Source organism: Gracilinanus agilis, chromosome 2 (assembly GCF_016433145.1).
Source record: "Gracilinanus agilis isolate LMUSP501 chromosome 2, AgileGrace, whole genome shotgun sequence".
In the NCBI taxonomy this organism is placed as follows: Eukaryota; Metazoa; Chordata; class Mammalia; order Didelphimorphia; family Didelphidae; genus Gracilinanus; species Gracilinanus agilis.
The window spans coordinates 262,011,625-262,030,102 of record NC_058131.1 but is presented as its reverse complement, the minus strand read 5'-3'; the positions used below and the strand labels follow the sequence as shown (position 1 = coordinate 262,030,102).

Genomic DNA, 18,478 nt, shown 5'->3' with positions numbered 1-18,478 from the left:
GGCAGTAGTCATTTGGTTTGACAAGTCTTGATAAATTTTTCTGTCAGATTCTGGATCCATATTATAGCAAGAAAGCAAACTTTTTTCTTGTCTTTCAATAACAAGTCACCAACTAGAATGACATGCCATACTTGCTCTAATTCTTCCTGGGTATTTACCTGAAAACTCCTGTTTCCATATCTTCATTGCTTAGAGAACAGGCATCCGCTACCTCCTCAAGGAATCCAGTTTCCTTCCCTTTGGGAAGAACCTCATGGATGTTGCTTAGCTAAAAGGCTTCAGTTGTCTGTCTTCCTTTTCCTACTGTGCCGCATTCATTGCTTCTTCAGATATTTTGCCTTTTCTTTTTCTTCACATTGAAACCCTTCTCCTGGTTTTTAAGGAACAATGTTTTCTCCCCTAAAAACCTGGAGAAGCATTTTTCTAAAAGCTTTTATAAAGGCACATTTACTTCAAAGATGTAGTAAGAACAAATACCTAGCCCTGGTGGTACACAACTGTCATTTCTACTATTGGCGAGTCTGAAGCTGGTAGATCATTGAGTCCTGAGGTACAGTGGACTGAGTTGATCTGGTGACTGTGCTGAGGTTATCACCAATATCACTGGGAAGGGGTGGCTGCCTAAGGAGATGCAAAATGGCCTAGGTTGGAAATGGAGTAGGCGAAAGCTTCTGTGTCATTCAGGATTGGGTCTGTGAGCATCCAATGTATTTTCAGCATGGGTGAGAGAGGAGTCTCTCACCCATGCTGAAAAACAAATGCTTTTTGTTCAGATGCTTGGAGAAATTGGAAGTGAACAAGTTTTGAAATAACAAATTTGGGTATAGAATTGAGTGTGAATGGACAGTACCAGTTTCTTGCTGAACTTTCAACCAGCCCCATCACAGTCTGCCACCGTTTCTTCTGTGGCAATGCTCATAGCAATACAGCTCACAATGCCCTACAGCATTTAAAGATAATGGCAGAGAGAAAGTAAAATTGGAGTAACTTTAAGAAAAATCCTTTGGCAGCAGTAGCAGTACATAAAAGGAAGCTGGGTTTTTTTTTCCCTCCAAGTAAAATGTTGACTCTAATGTTTAGTTTGTGTAATGTTTCTAAATCTTTTTCATAGAAACTATCAGGCTATAATTTTCTTTATATCACAGCAGCAGTTATGAATTGAGCTCTTTTTAATGGCTTCAACTTTGTATTTTTTTGTATTTGTAAAATTTGTATTATGAAGCAGAGGGTAGCACCTAGTATAATGCCATGCACACACAGTGGTGATAAGTAAATATTTCTTGTTTATAATGATGACGACAATGATGAAATAAAATTACTACTGAGAGACAATGTTTACTAGTGCTTGAATCCTGCCTCATACAAAGCTTAGGAAATGATTTTCTAAAGAATCCCATTATAATGAGGGACTAACATTGGCCTTATAGGCTAACTGTTCTATCAGACTTTTATTGCATGTATGTATTATATTTTAGAGGACATGATTTAACTATATTAGCTATGAATCCATGTAATAAAGAGCTTTATTATAATGGGATTCTACTTGGAAAAAAAACAGACATTTGGCCCAGTACCTGAAGGACACACTCTTGGCTTAGTTCCTATATAACATTGGTCCCACCAAGTTCATATCTAGATGCACTCTGACTGCTGAATGAGTCTTTCTCTCATCTACCACTGTTGTGGATCTGGAAGGTCCTTAGATGATCAGTGCTATACTGACTGAAAAGTTATGCTCTGGAATGCTGGGGTACCTTCCTGACTTTTTGGTAGGCTTCACTTCCTTCACCTAAAACAAAAAAAGATAAACTCAGCGGCCAAAGACCAAGGCCTATTTTTTTCAAAGCCACATAACCCTGAAGAGAGAAGGCCCCAAACCTTCAACTATGTTCAAATAAGATTTAGGATAAAGTGGGGATGTTCTCAGAGGAAAGAGGCCTTTTTGCAGGAGGCGGAACTTTAGATGAGATTTAAAGAAATCCAGGGAGAATAGAAGTAAAGACAAGGGAAGAGAGAATTCCAGGCATGGGAACTCTTCAGAAAATGAAAATAGCCATTGAACATCTTCAGACCCTTATAGAACAGTCTCTCACTGGATACAAGATGCAGAGTCCAAAAATGAACAGAGCAGCCAAAAGGAATGAGATAATAGTTTGGAGAAGGATATGAACCCTTTTACCTTTTCTTCTTGAAGGAAGAATAAATGAAGTTTTTGAAGCACAAATAACAGACACTCAGTCGTGGCAGAAATGCAAAAATCCTTGAAGGGAGCCAGGGAGGCTAGGAAGTAGAGATGAGGAGGGAGAGAATTCCAGGTGTGGTAGAGAGCCAGTGAAAATGCCCAGAACTGGGAGATGGAGTGATTCACAGAATTACCAAGATGAAAGAGAACTGAGAGAACATCTTGTCTAATCTACACCTGAACTAGGATTCAACCCTGTAACATACTCCTTGAATCCTCTTCTTCCTTCTTCCCTGCCTACTTATCCTCTTTATCCTTCTTTTCAGCTGGAATCCTTTTCTTCCTTAATCCTCCTTCCTAGGTTTATCCTCTCTTTCCTTCTGCTGGAATTATCCTTCAGTTCGAATTCCTTCTACCCCTGCAATTTACTCTGCTTGCCACTAGAGGCAATCAGTAGATTTTGTCAGATTTGGCTCAATGTAAATAAAAAACTCAGACAATTAGGTGGCACAGTAGATAAAGTCAGGACTTGAATTCAGATCCAGTCACTAACCCTGGGCAAAACACTTTATCCTCAGTTTGCCTCAGCCTCTGCATCTGTAAAATGTGCGCTAGAGAAGGAAATGGCAAATCACTCCAGTATCTTTGCCAAGAAAACTCTAAATGAAGTCATGGAGAGTCAGACCCAACTAATCAACTAAACAACAACAAAAACCTCCTAACTAGAGTTGTACAAATTAGAACATGGTGCTTCAGTTGGTCTTGGGTTCTCCAATAAAAGTCTTCAAGTAAACGCTGAATATTCCCTTATTGGGCATTTGAAGATTTCTGTTCACATATGGATTACTATTTCCAAGATTCTGTGATAATATTGAGCCATGATCTGTTTTCTAAGAAGCTTTGACCCTAAATATAGGAAAAGAGTGTCTCAGTTGGCTAAACTGAGACCCCTTCCCTCAAGAAAGGAAATGGGACTTGATTTTCTTGCCTAGCCTCAAGTCTTAGAATTAGAAGTCTTAGTCTTAGGTTCCTAGCATTTTCATGAATATCCCCACTTTTAAAAAATCATTATTATTAACTCATTTCTTTTTCTCTTTCAATATCTTATTTTCCTTCAATTACAGATGAAAACAATTTTCAACATTAGTTTTCTAAAATTTTCATTTCCTATGTGTATATATACACACATACATATACATGTATATAAAAAGTATGATGTTATACAAAATAAGTTTCCATATTGGTCAGGTTGTGGAAGAATACATATAAAAAACTCATGAAGAAAGTAAAGTGAAAAATAGTATGTTTCAATCTGCATTGACTCCATCAGTTCTCTCTGAAATGAATAGCATTTTTCACCATAAGTCCTTCAGAATCATCTCAGATTATTGTATTGCTGAGAATAACAAAATCATTCACAGTTGATCATTATACAATATTGCTGTTACTGGTTATAATGTTCTCCTGGTTCTGTTAACTTCAATTTGCATCAGTTCATGTAAGTTTCCAGGTTTTTCTGAAATCATCCTGTTCATCATTTCTTATAGCACTATAGTACTCCATTACGATCATGTACCACAATTTGTTCAGCCATTCCAGTTTTTTGCAACCACAAAAAGAACTGCTATAAACATTTTGGTACAAATAAGTCCTTTACCTTTTTTTTTTTTAAAGAAATCTCTTTGATGTAGTAAAAATTTATTAGCCAAGACACCAAAAAATAAAGCAAAGTCTCCAAGCCAAAAAGAAGTTTTAAATTGAGAGAGGGTCAGTCTCAGAATAAAGCCTATTATCAACTGAAGACCTCAAAACTTGTGAGCAATCTCCTTTTATAGCACAGTTTACAGGAACACTATTAGAAACACAGTTGAAGTTCCTTGACCCAGAGTTGGCCCAGGATTCATTGTACAAGGTTGGCAACTCTAACCTATGTCAAGAAACAAAAACTCATAATAGAGTAAGATGTACAGCTTTGTCAGCCTAAGATGAATGAGGTAAAAAATTTACATCATGGTGGGGTATTAATAGTAGAAGTAAGGTCAGAAATGCACATTTGACCATCCTCACTCACTTGATACCATCGCAGTCAGCGTATATATTTCCATGCAGTGGGTCTTGGTCATCTGCAGTGGTTCTTACACCAATTACAATGTAATTGTCTAACAGATATATTGATCTCAGGTCCTGTGGCCTTTAGCCAAGAGTGTATAACTTGGCCCAGTATAAATTACCGAATTATTTCGGAATCATAAAAAGAATTGGATTTCACATTCTTATTGGGATACAGATATAATAAGGCTATTGCTGCGACAAAAGGTATCCCCTTTGTGCATGGTTCCAAGTTGCTCTCCAGAATGGTTGGATCAGTTCACAACTCCACCATTAGTGCTTTAGTGTCCCAATTTTTCCGTGTCCTACCCAATATTTATAATTTTTTCTGTCATATTAGCCAATCTGATAGGTGTGAAGTGATACCTCAGAGTTGTTCATTTTAATTTGCATTTCTATAATTAAATAGTTGATTTGGTTCATTCTTTTATCTGACTATTATAGATGGTTTTGGTTTCTTTGATTCTTTGACCATTTTTTAATTGGTGAATGACTTTGTATTCTTATAAATTTGACTCAGTTCTATTTATAATTGAGAAATGAGGCCTTCATCAGAGATACTTGTATAAAAATTTTCCCCCAGCTTTCTGCTTTTCTTCTAATCTTGGTTGCATTGGTTTTGTTTATACAAAAAACTTTTTTTAAAAATTATATTTTAAAACTATAATCAAAATTATCTATTTTACATCTTGTAATTCTCTCTCATTTAGTCATAAATTCTTCCCTTATCTATAGATCTGATAGGTAAACTATTACATGCTCCCCTAATTTGCTTATGGTAGCACCCTTTATGTCTAAATAATCATGTGCCCATTTTTACTTTATCTTGCTACACAGCGTGAGATATTTATCTATACCTAGTTTTTGCTATACTGTTTTCCAGTTTTCCTAGCTGTTTTTGTCAAATAGTAAGTTCTTGTCCCAAAAGCTTGGATCTTTGGGTTCATCAGTCACAAGGTTACTTGGTCATTTACTATTGCATATTGTATACTTATCTATTCCACTGATTCATCACTATTTCTTAGCCAATATCTAGCTGTTTTAATGATTACTGCTTTGAAATACAGTTTGAGATCTGGGATGACTAGGCCATCTTCCCTCACATATTTTTTCCACTAATTCCCATGATATTCTTGACCTCTTCTTCCAGATGAATTTTGTAATTATTTTTTCTAGCTCTATTAAAATAATTTTCTGGTAGTTTGGTTGGGATGGCTCTCTAATCCTTGTTTCATGACGACTATTAGATACTTGCCCACCCTAGTCTCTCTGTCTGTCCTCCAGGCCTGAAGCTGGGGTAGGGGCACCCTCATCTTTTTTCCAGCTGCCCATACTACCATGTCATGTGCCTAGGGTTTTTGGATGCTGCTGCTCCCTTCAGATCAGAGAGTCTCTCACCCTCAACCACACGCCCTCATGCCTACTTATCCTTGTGGATTAGGGTGAACCATGAGATTTGGGGGGAGGAGCTGGGCTGATGAGGCCCCTCTGGCTATTCAGAACTTAGGTTTCCTGGAAATGTGCCAGTCTCAAAAATAGATATATTTTAAAAATAGCTTGGGCTGGGTTTTTGTTTTGATTTTTTTTTCTTTTTCCCTTGTTCCTTACAAATATGCAGTTTTGGGGAAAGGTCAGGGCTATGGAGGGAAGAAGGAGGGGTTGTGAGTGGAAACAACAATTCTAGGCCCCCTAGCTTAGAGTTTGGGCAAGTAACATCCTGAGTATCACCTACTGCCCCATTCATTAACCTGACTTCCTCCCACCCATGTCCTAAGCAGTGGAGCCTTACCCTGGGGGAAGGAACACTGGTAAACTAGGTGTGGGCTGCTCTTAGAGTCACAATCATAGGTAAAAGGATCTCTGTATAGGAGGAGGAAATGCAAGGCTCAGGGCACAGGGAATGAAAAGGTCCCCTTCAATACAGAAATGTCTTATGGGATGAGGCAATTATTTCTTCTAACACCACTCCCTTAAATTTCCTAATTTAAAAATATTATAAAATGCCTTCCTTCCCCTAACCTACTGCTAGTTGACGTGTGATAGAGAAGACTGAACCTTGGGGATCCAGGAGTTACCCTCTTCTAGGCCCATTAACTGACCCAAGTTGGGAGGTTTGGTCCATGTAGTTAAAGAGGAGAACAACTCATCCCAGGGAACAAATCCTTATTCTCCCTCATTCTCACTTTCCTGCATCCTAAGAAGAGTGTTGGGGATTGGGGGGCTTCTATTTTTTGGTCTCCTGCTTCATCTCTATCTGGTGGAGTCCATATTTGTGTAAATGCTCTCAGCTGGGAAATATGTGTTTGCAGAAGCAAGCCAGGGCCTTTCAGAGGGTGTGGCCAGAGTGGCCTCTGTGGTGGAACCCATGTGGGGCTGGGGAGGCTGCCACCGCTCTGAGGGTCAGGAAGTATTTATCCCAAGCCCCGTGTGAGCCATCCATCCCTCGGAACCCTCTTACCTCCTCACCCCGGGAAGGGGACAGGAGAGGAGGCTCCCACAGCTCAGAGGGTCAGGAAACATTTATCCTGAGCCTCATGCGTCCACCATTCCCCTGACCCCCCTTATCCCCTTGCCCCAAGAAGGGTTCAAGAGAGGAGGCTCCCACAGCTCAGAGGGTAGGAAAGCATTTATCCTGAGCCCTGCGGGTTCCACCATTCCCCTGACCCCCCCTTATCCCCTCATCTCAAGAAGGGGGCAGGAGGGGAGGCTCCCAGGCGGGGCCTCTAGGGCTAGCCTTGTCTTCTCAGGCCCTTGACAGACCCGTGTTGTTGGTCATCTGTTCTCCCTCTTTAGCCTCCCGGGAGACAGCAAGAGGGTTTCACCAGTGCCCATCTCCCCAGCCTCCCCTCCCTCAGCTGCCTGGTCTGTGCCAGTCTCTGGTGACCTTTCCAGGGTGTGTGTTCAGCAAGCTGGATGGAGTGGTTAGGAAACATGTGCGTTTGGATCTCGCCAGCCTTTTCCCCGCAGAATGACCTGCCGGGGTCAGGGGCATTTGGCAGGGTTTCCAGTCCCCTGTGCTCTGGACAGTGCCTCACCCTAGGACCCCTGGCTGGCCGGGCCCAAACGCAGCCCCCTCTCTCCCAGGGGGGCCAGCCTGGGGTGGAGCTGCCAAAAGGGAATGGAAAAAAACACCAGATCAGATCAGACTGGCATGTGAATAGCTTCTCCCTCTTCCCTCCTCCCTTATCCCCGGCCCGGCCCAGGCCCTATTGGGAAAAGCTGCTCTGGATTGCACGCAGACCAGCCAGCTCTGCTTGGCTTCGGCTTTGTCCCCGCAAGCTCCCGGCTGCTGGGGGAGACGCTCGGTCCGTCCTCCCCCCCCAGCCCTTTCCCATCAGCGATGCCCCGTGAATGCCTCTTTCAGCCTGTGGAGCTGGGAAGAGGCGTGCTCTTTTGGGGAAGGGAAGCAGGGACTTTCTTCTAAGCAGGCAGGTCCTCCTGATCTCGCAGCCTCCCTCCCGCAGGGCTGCTCTCTCAGGCCATTCACAGAATAGGGATGGCCGAGGGATTGTGGACGGTATCTACTCTGATTCCCTCATTCTACAGATGGGGAAACTGAGGCCCAGGGAAGGCGACAGACTCCTCACTGGTCACACATTTAGCTAGGGGCACAAATGAGGTTCACACTCGGGCCTCTGACTCAAGACCTGCTTCTGGCTCCAGGTTTTAGGCCCTGGACTGGACTTTATAAAACTCCTGGAAATCCCTGTGTATAGATCCAGGGGAATAGAAATGGCTTAAAGCCAGGATGCTTAGTGCCGGCTAGCCCCGGAGACTCCCAGGTGAAAACAGCCCGGCCGTGGGAAAGGTGGCGGGAGCCTGCGCTTGGGACCGACGCTGTCAAGCCACCACGGACGAATGTCACAGTTGGGCAGAAGCTTAGGAGGGGTTTAGCCGGGATCCTAGATGTGGAGTCTAATCTGAGGCTCTGATTAGACGAGCTGTGTGGCACCGGGCACACCATTTCAGCTCTCTGGGCTTATTTCCTCATCTGTAAAACAATTCCATAGGATGATCGAAGCCTTCTAGCTCTAAATGCAAGGTCAATACGCTTAATGATAACCCGTAGCCATCTACTCCATCACCCTACTTTTACAGATGAGGAAACTGAGGTACACAGGGGGTGCATGATTTGCCCAAGGTCATACAACAAATTGGGGGCAGAAATGCAGGAATTTGTTTTGCATAACTATACATGCTCATGACAAGGAATTTTCTTTTCTTTCTCTGGGTGGTCTGGGGAAAGAAGGCTTATCTTCTTTTGAAAAAAAATATCAAATCAAAACATTTTTAAACCCTTACCTTCTATCTTATTATCTAAGACAGAAGAGTGGCAAGGGCTGGGCAATAGAGTTTAAGTGACTTGCCCAGGGTCACACAGCTGGGAAGTGTCTGAAGCCATCACATTTAATTTTTACAGTAGTATGGGGCCAAGCTAAGATTGGGACCTACATGCATGGGATGCTTATGAAGGAGCTTAACCATGGTGTCAGCTAAAGGAAAGGGGCCATGGGGTAAGGGCTTTGTGGAGAGGGATTGAAAGAGGTTTTAATGGCAAGGGCTTTCTGGAGAGGTAGTGATCTTAATAGGGGGAAATATCTGCATCCTTATTTCTATACACCAAGAAAGTTTCTCTGTCTCTGCTTTGAGCCATTCCAAGGTCACTAGATAGGGAGAAGGAGAAGGGAAAGCAGGGAAGAGAATAAGCATTTATAGTGTGCCAACTGTGCCAGGCACAGTGCTAAATAAGTGCTTTACAAATATCTCACTTGATCTTCACAACAAAGGCAGATGCTGTTATTATCCTCATTTTGCAGTCAAGGAAACTGAGGCAAGCGGAGGTTAAGCGACTTGCCGAGAGTCACACAACTAGTAAGTGGAAGTGAATTTGAACTCCAGTTTTCCTGACTCCAGACCCAGCCTCTATTCACTGCATCATTTAGCCACGTCTAATAAGAGAGACTAAATGAATACTAAAGCTGGGATTTGAACCCTGATCTTGACCCTGAACCCAAATCCAATGTTCTTTTGACTATCCCTTGTTGCCTATCTGCCTGGCCAAAGTCTCAGGAGCCCTCCTCTATGTGCCTCTCTCTAAGATTTCATGTTTTTCTGTGACCAGATTCTGTGTCCCTCATCTGTATGTCAGAGCACTCGATTGCATGTCTCTCCCCATCTTGAGGGCACATTCCCCTTGGCAGAGCAGGGACCTCCCCACCCTTCTGCCGCCTCCTGGGCCCTGTGGAGCTCAAACCCAAATGCAGTGACTTACAGAGGGAGCAAGAAGAGCCTTGTCTTCATCAGTCCTGCTGGCTGGGCTAAAATTCCTTATACAGTTCCATAGCTTTATATTGCTGGTGGTACTGCTGATGGGGGACTCAAAGGCTAATTTGGCAGAGAGAAGCACCCAAACTCCAGGGCTGGGGGACATGGGGAGAGGAGTTGATTTTGAACAGGAAAGATTTAACCCCTCTTCATCCTAATTTTCTCAACTATAAAAAACAAAAGAATTGGACTGGGGGACAACTAGGTGGCAGAGTAGATTGAGAGCCAGACCTAGAGATGGGAGGTTTGGGGTTCAAATCTGGCCTCAGACACTTCCTAGCTGTGCAACTCTGGGCAAGTCACTTAACCCCTATTGCCTAGCTCTCTTCTGCCTTAGCACCAATACATCGTATTGAATCTAAGATGGAAAATAAGGGTTTAAAAAAAAAAAAAAAGAACTGGACTGGACTGGGTGATCTCTAAGGTCCTCTCTGGGCAGCCAGGTGGTACAGTGGATAGAGCTCCAAACCTGGAGTCAGGAAAACCTGAGTTCAAGTCCGGACTCAGACACTAATTAGCTATATGCCCTGGGGCAAGTCACTTAATTCTGCCTCAGTTTCCTCAATTGTAAAATGAGCTGGAAAAGGAAGTGGTGAAGCACTCCAGTGTCTTTGCCAAGAAAACTTTAAATGGGGTCAGGAAGAGTCAGATACAATTGAAAATGATTGAATAACAATAATAAAAAAGATCTTTTCCAGCTCTCAGTCCCATGATCTTTGTGCTGAGATGTGTCTAAGTATAGGAAGGAAAAAGGAAGGGAGGAAAGGAGGGAGGGAGGGGGGGAAGGAGAAAAAAGGAAGGGAGGGAGAGAGGACAAAAGACTGCCCTAAATGCTGGGAATATAAATATAAAAGTAAGATAGTCCTCCTGGACAAGTCCTCATTTGAGTTGCATGTAGGTAGGTAGAGTTGCCTATGAGCATGAGTGTACATTGGACAGTTATGTATATGTCTTTACTTAAATCCAAATAAACGTGACATATGGATGGGTAAATGCACCCATATGTATAGGACCCTTGACGTGGGTGTTCCTGTGTTGGGGCCTCATGGAAATGGGTGCTATAATAGCCCCAGGCTCTATTCCTTTGGGAATCTCTGTGCCTCCAGACTTTGTAAGACCAGACTTCCTCTGGACTTCCTCTGGACCCAATGGATCAGGAGGCAGGTGCCTACTCACGGCTGCTGTCCCGTTCCCAGACTATTTTTAGCCCCAGACCCAGGCTGCCCTCCCCATGGAGGCATGTGTGACGCAGGTCCTTGGAGATGTGAGGGACAGGGGAGGCCAACCACCTCCCCAAAGCCTGCCCCACTCAGGAAACAGGAGCCTACCCCCTTCTTGGGAAGAACCCTGTATCCTGCTCCCTTCTTGCCAGAAGGAATCTTGTTGGCCAGCTGCGTAGTCATTTTGGCAAGGATGAGCTAAGCTACATGCCAGGTGCTTTGGTATGCATAGTAGGGATGAGATCACTGTGGGCTGGAATAGGATAATAAGATCATAGATTTAGAACTGTAAGGGACCTTAGGAACCATCTAGTTTAACCTACGTACTTTACAGAGGAGAAAACCAAGAGGCCATTTGACTTCTGGGGTCACATAATAAATGTCTAAGGCAGCATTTGAACTCAGATCTTCCCAAACCCGTCTGGCACTCTACCCACTACTTACCTACTGCTCCCACATAATTGGGATAGGCTTTATGGGAGAGGTTGGGAAACTAGGATTAAGAAGTTGTCCTTTTTTTTAAACATTGTACTGCACAGGACACCATATGAAAAAGAAGCCATTTCCCACTCTAGGCTGCAGTTATTCCCAGATGAGAGGCTCTGGCCCTTCAGCCCATATGTGGAAAGTCGTGTGCGAAGAGAGAGTTGTAACTGTGGGTGGTATGAGTAGTGAAGATCTCAGACTAGAAAAAAAAATGTTCTGGTTAGATCCCCACTCAAATTCACAGCAAACACCAATCCAGCCCTAGGGATTTGGGATAAAGGGATTTGGTTCTAGGATTCTCTAAAGAGAGGCATCCCTCCATTTTCACCCCAAAACAACCCCAGCCCTGAGGTCCCTCCAGGAATGAAGGAAGTTGAGGTGGGGCTGGGAACCTCCAGAGGAGCTGGATTCCTCCATAATTTGACCCAGGGGGCAGCCAGAGGGAGATAAGAGGGAGCTCACCTTCTCAGGAATGTAGCTCTGCTTAGCTTTCCTTAGAAGAATGTAGTGGGAGCCTTCTTGTTCCCCACCCCCAATCCTGAGCTCTAGAGAGGGCTGCTGGAATGTCTTGGGGATGTGTAAAAGCTGTACTGCTAAGGGAATGAGAAGGGCCCAAGAAGAGATTCCCCATCCATCCTCCACTCCATCGAGAATGTCACCTTGCATTCTTCATCCCATCCCCGTTACTGCCAGAGCTGCTTTCCCTGCTCTGAGGTCTCCGGCTGCAAAGCCTTAATCATTCTGTGTTCTAAAAACCCCCTGATCAGAAGAGGACAAGGCTGACATGGAGAGAAAAGTCAACGTGGAATCTAGAAGCCCCCAAACTTGTAGCCTAGAAAGATTTAAGTGACCCCCATCTACTTACCTCGACAGTGATAGGCTCAGGCTTGGGTCCATTCCTTTGAGGAAAGGCCAGACCCAAGCCAGTGACTCTTCAGGTCTCCAGAGGCCTCTCCAGTACACCACACCCTCCTTTCTGAGGATAGGAGGATCGAACTCAGGACCTTCAGCTTACGAGTCTGATGCACCTGCTGCACCAAAGAGTCACTGGCTTAGGTTTGGTCTTTCCTCAAGGGAGGAACTCTCATGTGATGGATCCAAGTCTGAGCCTATCACTGTTGAGCTAAGTAGACGGAGGGGTCACTTAAATCTTTCTAGGCTACAAGTTTGGGGGCTTCTAGATTCCACATCAGCAGAGGGAAAATGGTCAGAGATTGCAACATCTCGAAATGGGATTTCAGATAGAGGACAACATAGGATTCAAAGCTGGAAGAGTCTTAGAAATCATCTGGCCCAAACCTCTTATTTTACAGATAAGAACCTTGAGCCTCAGGAAAGGGATAAAGCTTGGCCAAAGTTACCCAAGTCATGGCAGTGTCTGAATTTGAACCGAAGCCCTCTGTCTTAATCCCAGTGTTCTTTTCACTGTATCACCGCTGACTTCCTCTTTGAGGGTTATTAGTATAGATTTGGCATTAGCATAAGTGTCCTGGGTCAGTGGGTTGTAGAAAAAAGCAAGATAAACGTCTTTTACTCTCCTTGTTCCCTCAGCTCCAGTAATGCTTTCCTGAGAATGGGGGGACCCAGGAGCCAGGGTGTGGGGGGCTATTTTTCTGAGAAGAGGAAGACTCAAGAGAAAAATGCCTGCAGACAGGGCAGAATTACTCAGCCTCCCCAGTTTATCTTCTGGTGGCAGTGGACCCAACCTGGCCCTGAGTCCACACTTGTCAAATAATGCATCGCAGTACAGAGAGTTGCTTAGCGGGGGTCTTGGGATTAGAGAGGGGCTAGATCCCCTTGAGCCAGCTCTGGATCTCTGCCCTACCCAACTCTTCATCCCAAGTGTGAAGGTGGGGGACCTAGAAGCTCAAGGACAGTCTCCCTGTCACACTTCATCTGCTAGATCCTGGAAGCTTTGAGCAGAGTGCCATGAGCAGAGTGCCAGAAGAACACAACTTTGTCTTTGGGACAAAAAGGATGATGATGATAGGATCATAGAGCTGGAAGGAACTCCCCTCCCTCTGATGCCTGGGAGAATCAGGAACGGTGTAAAGAATTCATCCTCTAACAACTTACTCTTGCTTATTTTCATCTTGGGGCCAAAAAGGGGTGTGTCTAGAAGGGGAGACCCTGAGGGGACTCTGGCCCTTGGGTTCTTTATCCAGAGAGGAAGCAGGAGTTTGGACCTTCCCAGCTCCCCGGGGGTGGGGACCCAGCCATCTCTGGGCAAAAGAGGCGATTTTTTTTTTTTTTTTTGTCCAGTGGCCAGACCTCTGGGGAGGGGGTGCTAACTAGGCAAGGAGCCAACCTCTCTTCCTCTTCTCTATCTCTCTCTCTCCCCAACACCAGGCCTTTTTGACAGGATGATGAATGGGAAGGTCCTCTGAATAAGCTAACTGCTTCAAGGGGGAGGGGAAAGGGATTCCAGCCAGGGCCCCCCAGGCCCTGTAAGATACTGACTAATAGACCCTGCTAAATCTCCCAAAGCTAATGGCTAGATTTCCTTGTGAATAATCTAGGAGGCTTTTCAGTCTTGTTTCTAGACTAGAACAAGGCAGAGCCTACTGAGAAGTCCCTTCCTTTTCCTTTTCCCCTTGGTCTCCACACATATTCTATTCCTGCCTTGGTGACATTTCCCACCTTGAAACTTATCCCAGTCATACACTAAGATGCAATGGTATAGTTCATCTCTGATGCTAAGGAATAAAAGATACACAGAATGTATGTCAAGAAAGTTTACTGGAAAGGAGGTTAGAAGATCATTTAACCCATGTCACATGCAGCCCATAACATTCCCCCGGGCAGCCAGAACCAGATTAAAATTTGGTTCCTATGTGATCTTAATGTGCTGATATATGAATAAAAAGACATCAACTTGTGGTTTTCTAAGTCAATATGCAACCCACAAAGACCTTTATGTACAGTTTAGTGGCCCCCACTTCTATTTGAACTGCCCTATCCCCCTCTTTACAGATAAAGAAATAGAGGCCTAGAGAAAAGAAATAACAAGATCACCCAACAAGTTAATGCCAGAACCAAAACTATTCCTGTTCTTATTGTGCTTCCTCAGAAGAATTATCTATTAAAGGGGGTTTCTGTATGAATGAGGTCACAATTTCATCGAAGCATAAAAGAGACTGCCTTCCTAAACAATGTAGACACTACATTATACCATGAGCCTGTAGCCTATTGCCTCAGACTGATAGGATGTCAGAGCCCAACAGAGAGGCGTAACTCTTCCTGGGGACACTAATACTCCAGAGTTCATGAGATTCTTCAAATCATGGGATCTTAGATGTAGAGCTTAACAACCTTAGCAGCCATCCAGTGAGCCACCTCATTTTACAGACTCAGGTTGCCCATGGTCACACATACAATCAGTGTCAGAAGCAGAATTTGTCCCCAAGTCATCCTGACTCCAGGTCCATCTGTCTGTCCACTGCGTCTATCATAGCCACGTTCTTGTCAAGGACAGGTACCGATCAGGGCAGCGAGTGATGGGTGTGAGGAAATACCATAGCCAGGCAGGTATTAGTCCAGGTAGTCTTCCTTGAGGAGATACTCTACTCCCTTTTTCTTTTTCCTCACCTGAATTTCTTCTTTTTCAGCTTTTTCATGTGGCCTATGTCCTCCTCAAGTTTGCCAACTCCCCACGTCCAGACCTCTGGGTACTCGAGAGATCCACGGACTTTGGACTCACCTACCAACCTTGGCAGTACTTTGCCTGTAAGTAAACTCTAAGCTGTGTCCCTTGGCCTACCTGCCACAGGAAGGAGGGAGATGATGGTGGAGGTCTGGGAGCAGTGGGACATGCCCATGGGAGACCTAGAGGGAAAACTTGGACCATTTACCCTTTGTGAGGGGCTTTGTGCCTCCCTGAACAGAGCAATGACCAAGGTGGGCGTAGGAGATGCCAGAAAGCTACTGTTATACATCTCTTCCCCATTGGCCCACAATGCCTGGTATTTTGGCTTTTGCTTTTGCCAAGAATGTGTTTATAGAGTAGGGGCCACACTGTCTGTTTAACTTAGATAATTAGGATGGTGGAGCATCTTTTACGATTTCCACCCTTAACATACTTCTCCCAGTTTTTTTCTCTTCCTCTGAAGTGCTCACATGTCTGTTCTGGCCTGTTTGACTTACAAGACTACCCTTTGAGAGTTCTGTGGTATAATCTTGACTTTACCACTGACCTGGGGCAATCACTTAGCTTTTTCTGGGCCTCAGTTTTCTTATCTTTTAAAATGAAGGGTTTGAATTATAGCCTCTCAAAATTCCCTTTCAAGTCTTCCATTCTTCATTCTTAGGTCACTTCTGCTGCTGAGGTTCTGTGTCTTAATGTTTCTTCCATAGCTGACACTTGATGTTCTCTGTTCAAAGGATTCCTTCCATTTTTGAATTTTTTTTTGTTCTAAGATTCCCTCCCGCTCTAACATTACATATTCTATGCTTTAAGAATTCTTTCTGTGTTTTAAGGTTCCTTGCTACTTTGACATTTCTTGTTTTAAGGTCCTTTCTAGCTCTCTATTTTAAATTCTATTCTAGTTTGGACATTTTATGTTCTAAAGTTCATTTAAGCTATAACATTCTGTGATTTTCAAAAATCCTTTTCCCATAGCTAGTATAATTGTCAACTTGGAGAATATTGCCTCTAGCAGCTCTCACCTTCTTTCCCCCTTCTTTATCTTGATTCCCTCAATCCCACATCAAGGCCCTTGGGACCCCTTGTCTAGGAGGAAAATATAAATAAACTTCCTCCCTCTGATGTGTTCAGGGCTAAATAGGTTTTTCGTTGCAGGGGTGTTTCTATTTTAAAAGAAAACCTGGAGAGCATTACTTATACTTTGGGTTATAGTTTTGCCTGTACTTGCTTTATCCTCCTACTAGTCCATAAACCTGAGGGCCTGGACTATATCACCTTTATCTTGAATCCTCCCCTGATTGCCCTGCTCCTGCACACATCAAGAAAAAACTTAATTCACCCAAGATTTAGTAAGCATTTACTGTGATGAAGTTACTGGGGATGTACAAAAGTGAAAATGAAACATTCCCTGCCCTCTAAGTATTTATTCTGCTGATGAGATACAGGAGTAAGAATAATACAAGTTACTAGAGACAGGAGGTCCTAGGTTCAAATCTGGTCTCAGACACTTCCCAGCTGTGTGACCCTGGGCAAGTCACTTGACCCCCATTGCCCACCCTTACCACTCTTCCACCTAGGAGCCAATACACGGAAGTTAAGGGTTTAAAAAAAAAAAAGAATAATACAAGTTAAATCGAGGAGGAGAACACCATCAATTGAGGGCTGTGGTAAAAAAAAATTTTCTGTACCACTTGAGTTACAGTTTTTCTCTCTTCCACAGCTCTTGTCCTCATACTGGGGACTTCAACATGAGCATTGACTCTTCCTAAAGAGTCTGACCTCTAAGTTCCTCAATTTGCTCCAAAGAGCTATTCTTCTACCCTAACTCAGCCACACACAAAAGTGGTCATACCCTCTATCTTGTCATCACCCACAAATGTACCATCCCTGTGTTCAGTAATTTTGAAATTGAAATCCGTCCATTCCTTTATCCAACCATAATCTATTGGCTTTTCTCCTCTTTCTCTGCCTTCCCTTACACAACCCTACTCTCCATCCACAATGGGACCTCCGATTCCTTGACCCCATCAATTTTTGCCTAGACCATCTCCCCTCACTAGTTGGATCCTCCTCCCAATCACACTCTCTACACTCAGGGTTCTGTCCTGGGCTCTTTTCTATTTCCTCTCTGTTCTACTTCACTCGATAATCTCATTATTTCCCATTAATTAATAATTAAATAATTGCTATGCTTTCTTGCCCCAGTCTCTGCTGACCTTCAATCTCACATATCCAATTGACTTCCAGACATCTCAAACGGGGTGTCCAGTAGATATTTTAAACTCTGTATTGTGTGAAGAAATATATCCTCCATCCCTTTGATGTCATAAATGTAACATCATTCTCTGGTGACAGCTTGCACACCCAACATCCCCTGCATGTCCACGGAGCTACAGAGGGAGAAGCTAGTTGAACTTTTAAAAGGCTGCATGCAGAAGGAGAAGGGTTGTTGGCTTCCAGGAGGGAGCTAGACAAGATGCTAGAGGTGGTATAATAAAGGAGCCAGTTCCCGATATTTGATAGAAAGGAGAGAGAGAGAGAGAGACAGACAGAGAGAGAGTGAGTCTATGTGGTGAGTCTCTCTTCTAGCTCTCCCCTGGGGCCAAATATACACTGGGGTACTTTAAGGGGGTATCACTCCAAAACTGGGTGACCACAGGAGTTGGGGGCGAGGCTTCCCTATAATACAAGGTATGTGGTACCCTAATCCGATTCTGAATAAGGACGGGGTTCACACAAACTTCCCCACAATCAGTTAATTTCACAGTGGGTGGTCTGGCTTCAAGATGGAGGCAGCCAGACCAAGCTGTGCTTCCCCTCTCCCTCATTGTCTCTCAGGCACTCTGGAACGCTATCTGACTGATTCAGAATGGCTTTTATTATTCTCAATTCAGGGATTGGGGAAAGGGGTAAGGGCAGAGGAATTTTGGGGTGCCCTCTTCTCTATTCCTATGGAGTCTGTCACTTGGGTGGGAAACTTTGGAGTTCCCACTCCTAAGCTTCTCCCCCCCCCTTCTCCTTCTGTTTCTATTTCTAGTTTTCCATTTCTATCCTTTTCTATAATTGTAAGTTTTGACTGAAAGGGGGTCTCTCAGTAAGGTTGGGTAATGGGAGAAGGAGACTAAGAGATTGCTCCCAAAATGGAATCCAAAAACTTTGCTGACTCACTATTTGAAATCTTGATGGGTGAGAAGTGATGGAATGGCTTTGATCAGGAAATCAGGGTTTCACTTTCCAAAGAAAGATCCTCAGGAAGCCCTCAGGACTAGATCTGAGCTGGGATGTCCTCCTCCTCTCTCCTCCCAGTCCTTTACCTGAAGACCTCTCTCCTCCTTCTTCCTCCTCCGGAGAATCCCCCAGAATCCTCTCTGGTCTCAACTGTCAGCAACTGTCAGCAACTCCTTCTCTGGCTCCTTTTGTCCCATTCCCCTTGCACAAATCCCATCCCTACAGTGGTTCCTGCCATAAGGAGGGTTAGGCCTTAGTCAACAAAATTGAGATTCATCTTTTCCT

The 18,478-nt window shown here is 44.0% G+C and overlaps 1 protein-coding gene across 1 annotated transcript in view; it reads left to right on the top strand.

Annotated features, from left to right (window-relative positions):
* LAMA5 (laminin subunit alpha 5) overlaps positions 1-18,478 on the top strand; it is a 137,741-nt gene that overhangs the window by 45,373 nt on the left and 73,890 nt on the right. Inside the window, exon 3 of the mRNA XM_044659643.1 lies at positions 14,931-15,048. Coding sequence (XP_044515578.1) covers positions 14,931-15,048 — 118 coding nt within the window. The remainder of the gene's footprint in view (positions 1-14,930; positions 15,049-18,478) is intronic.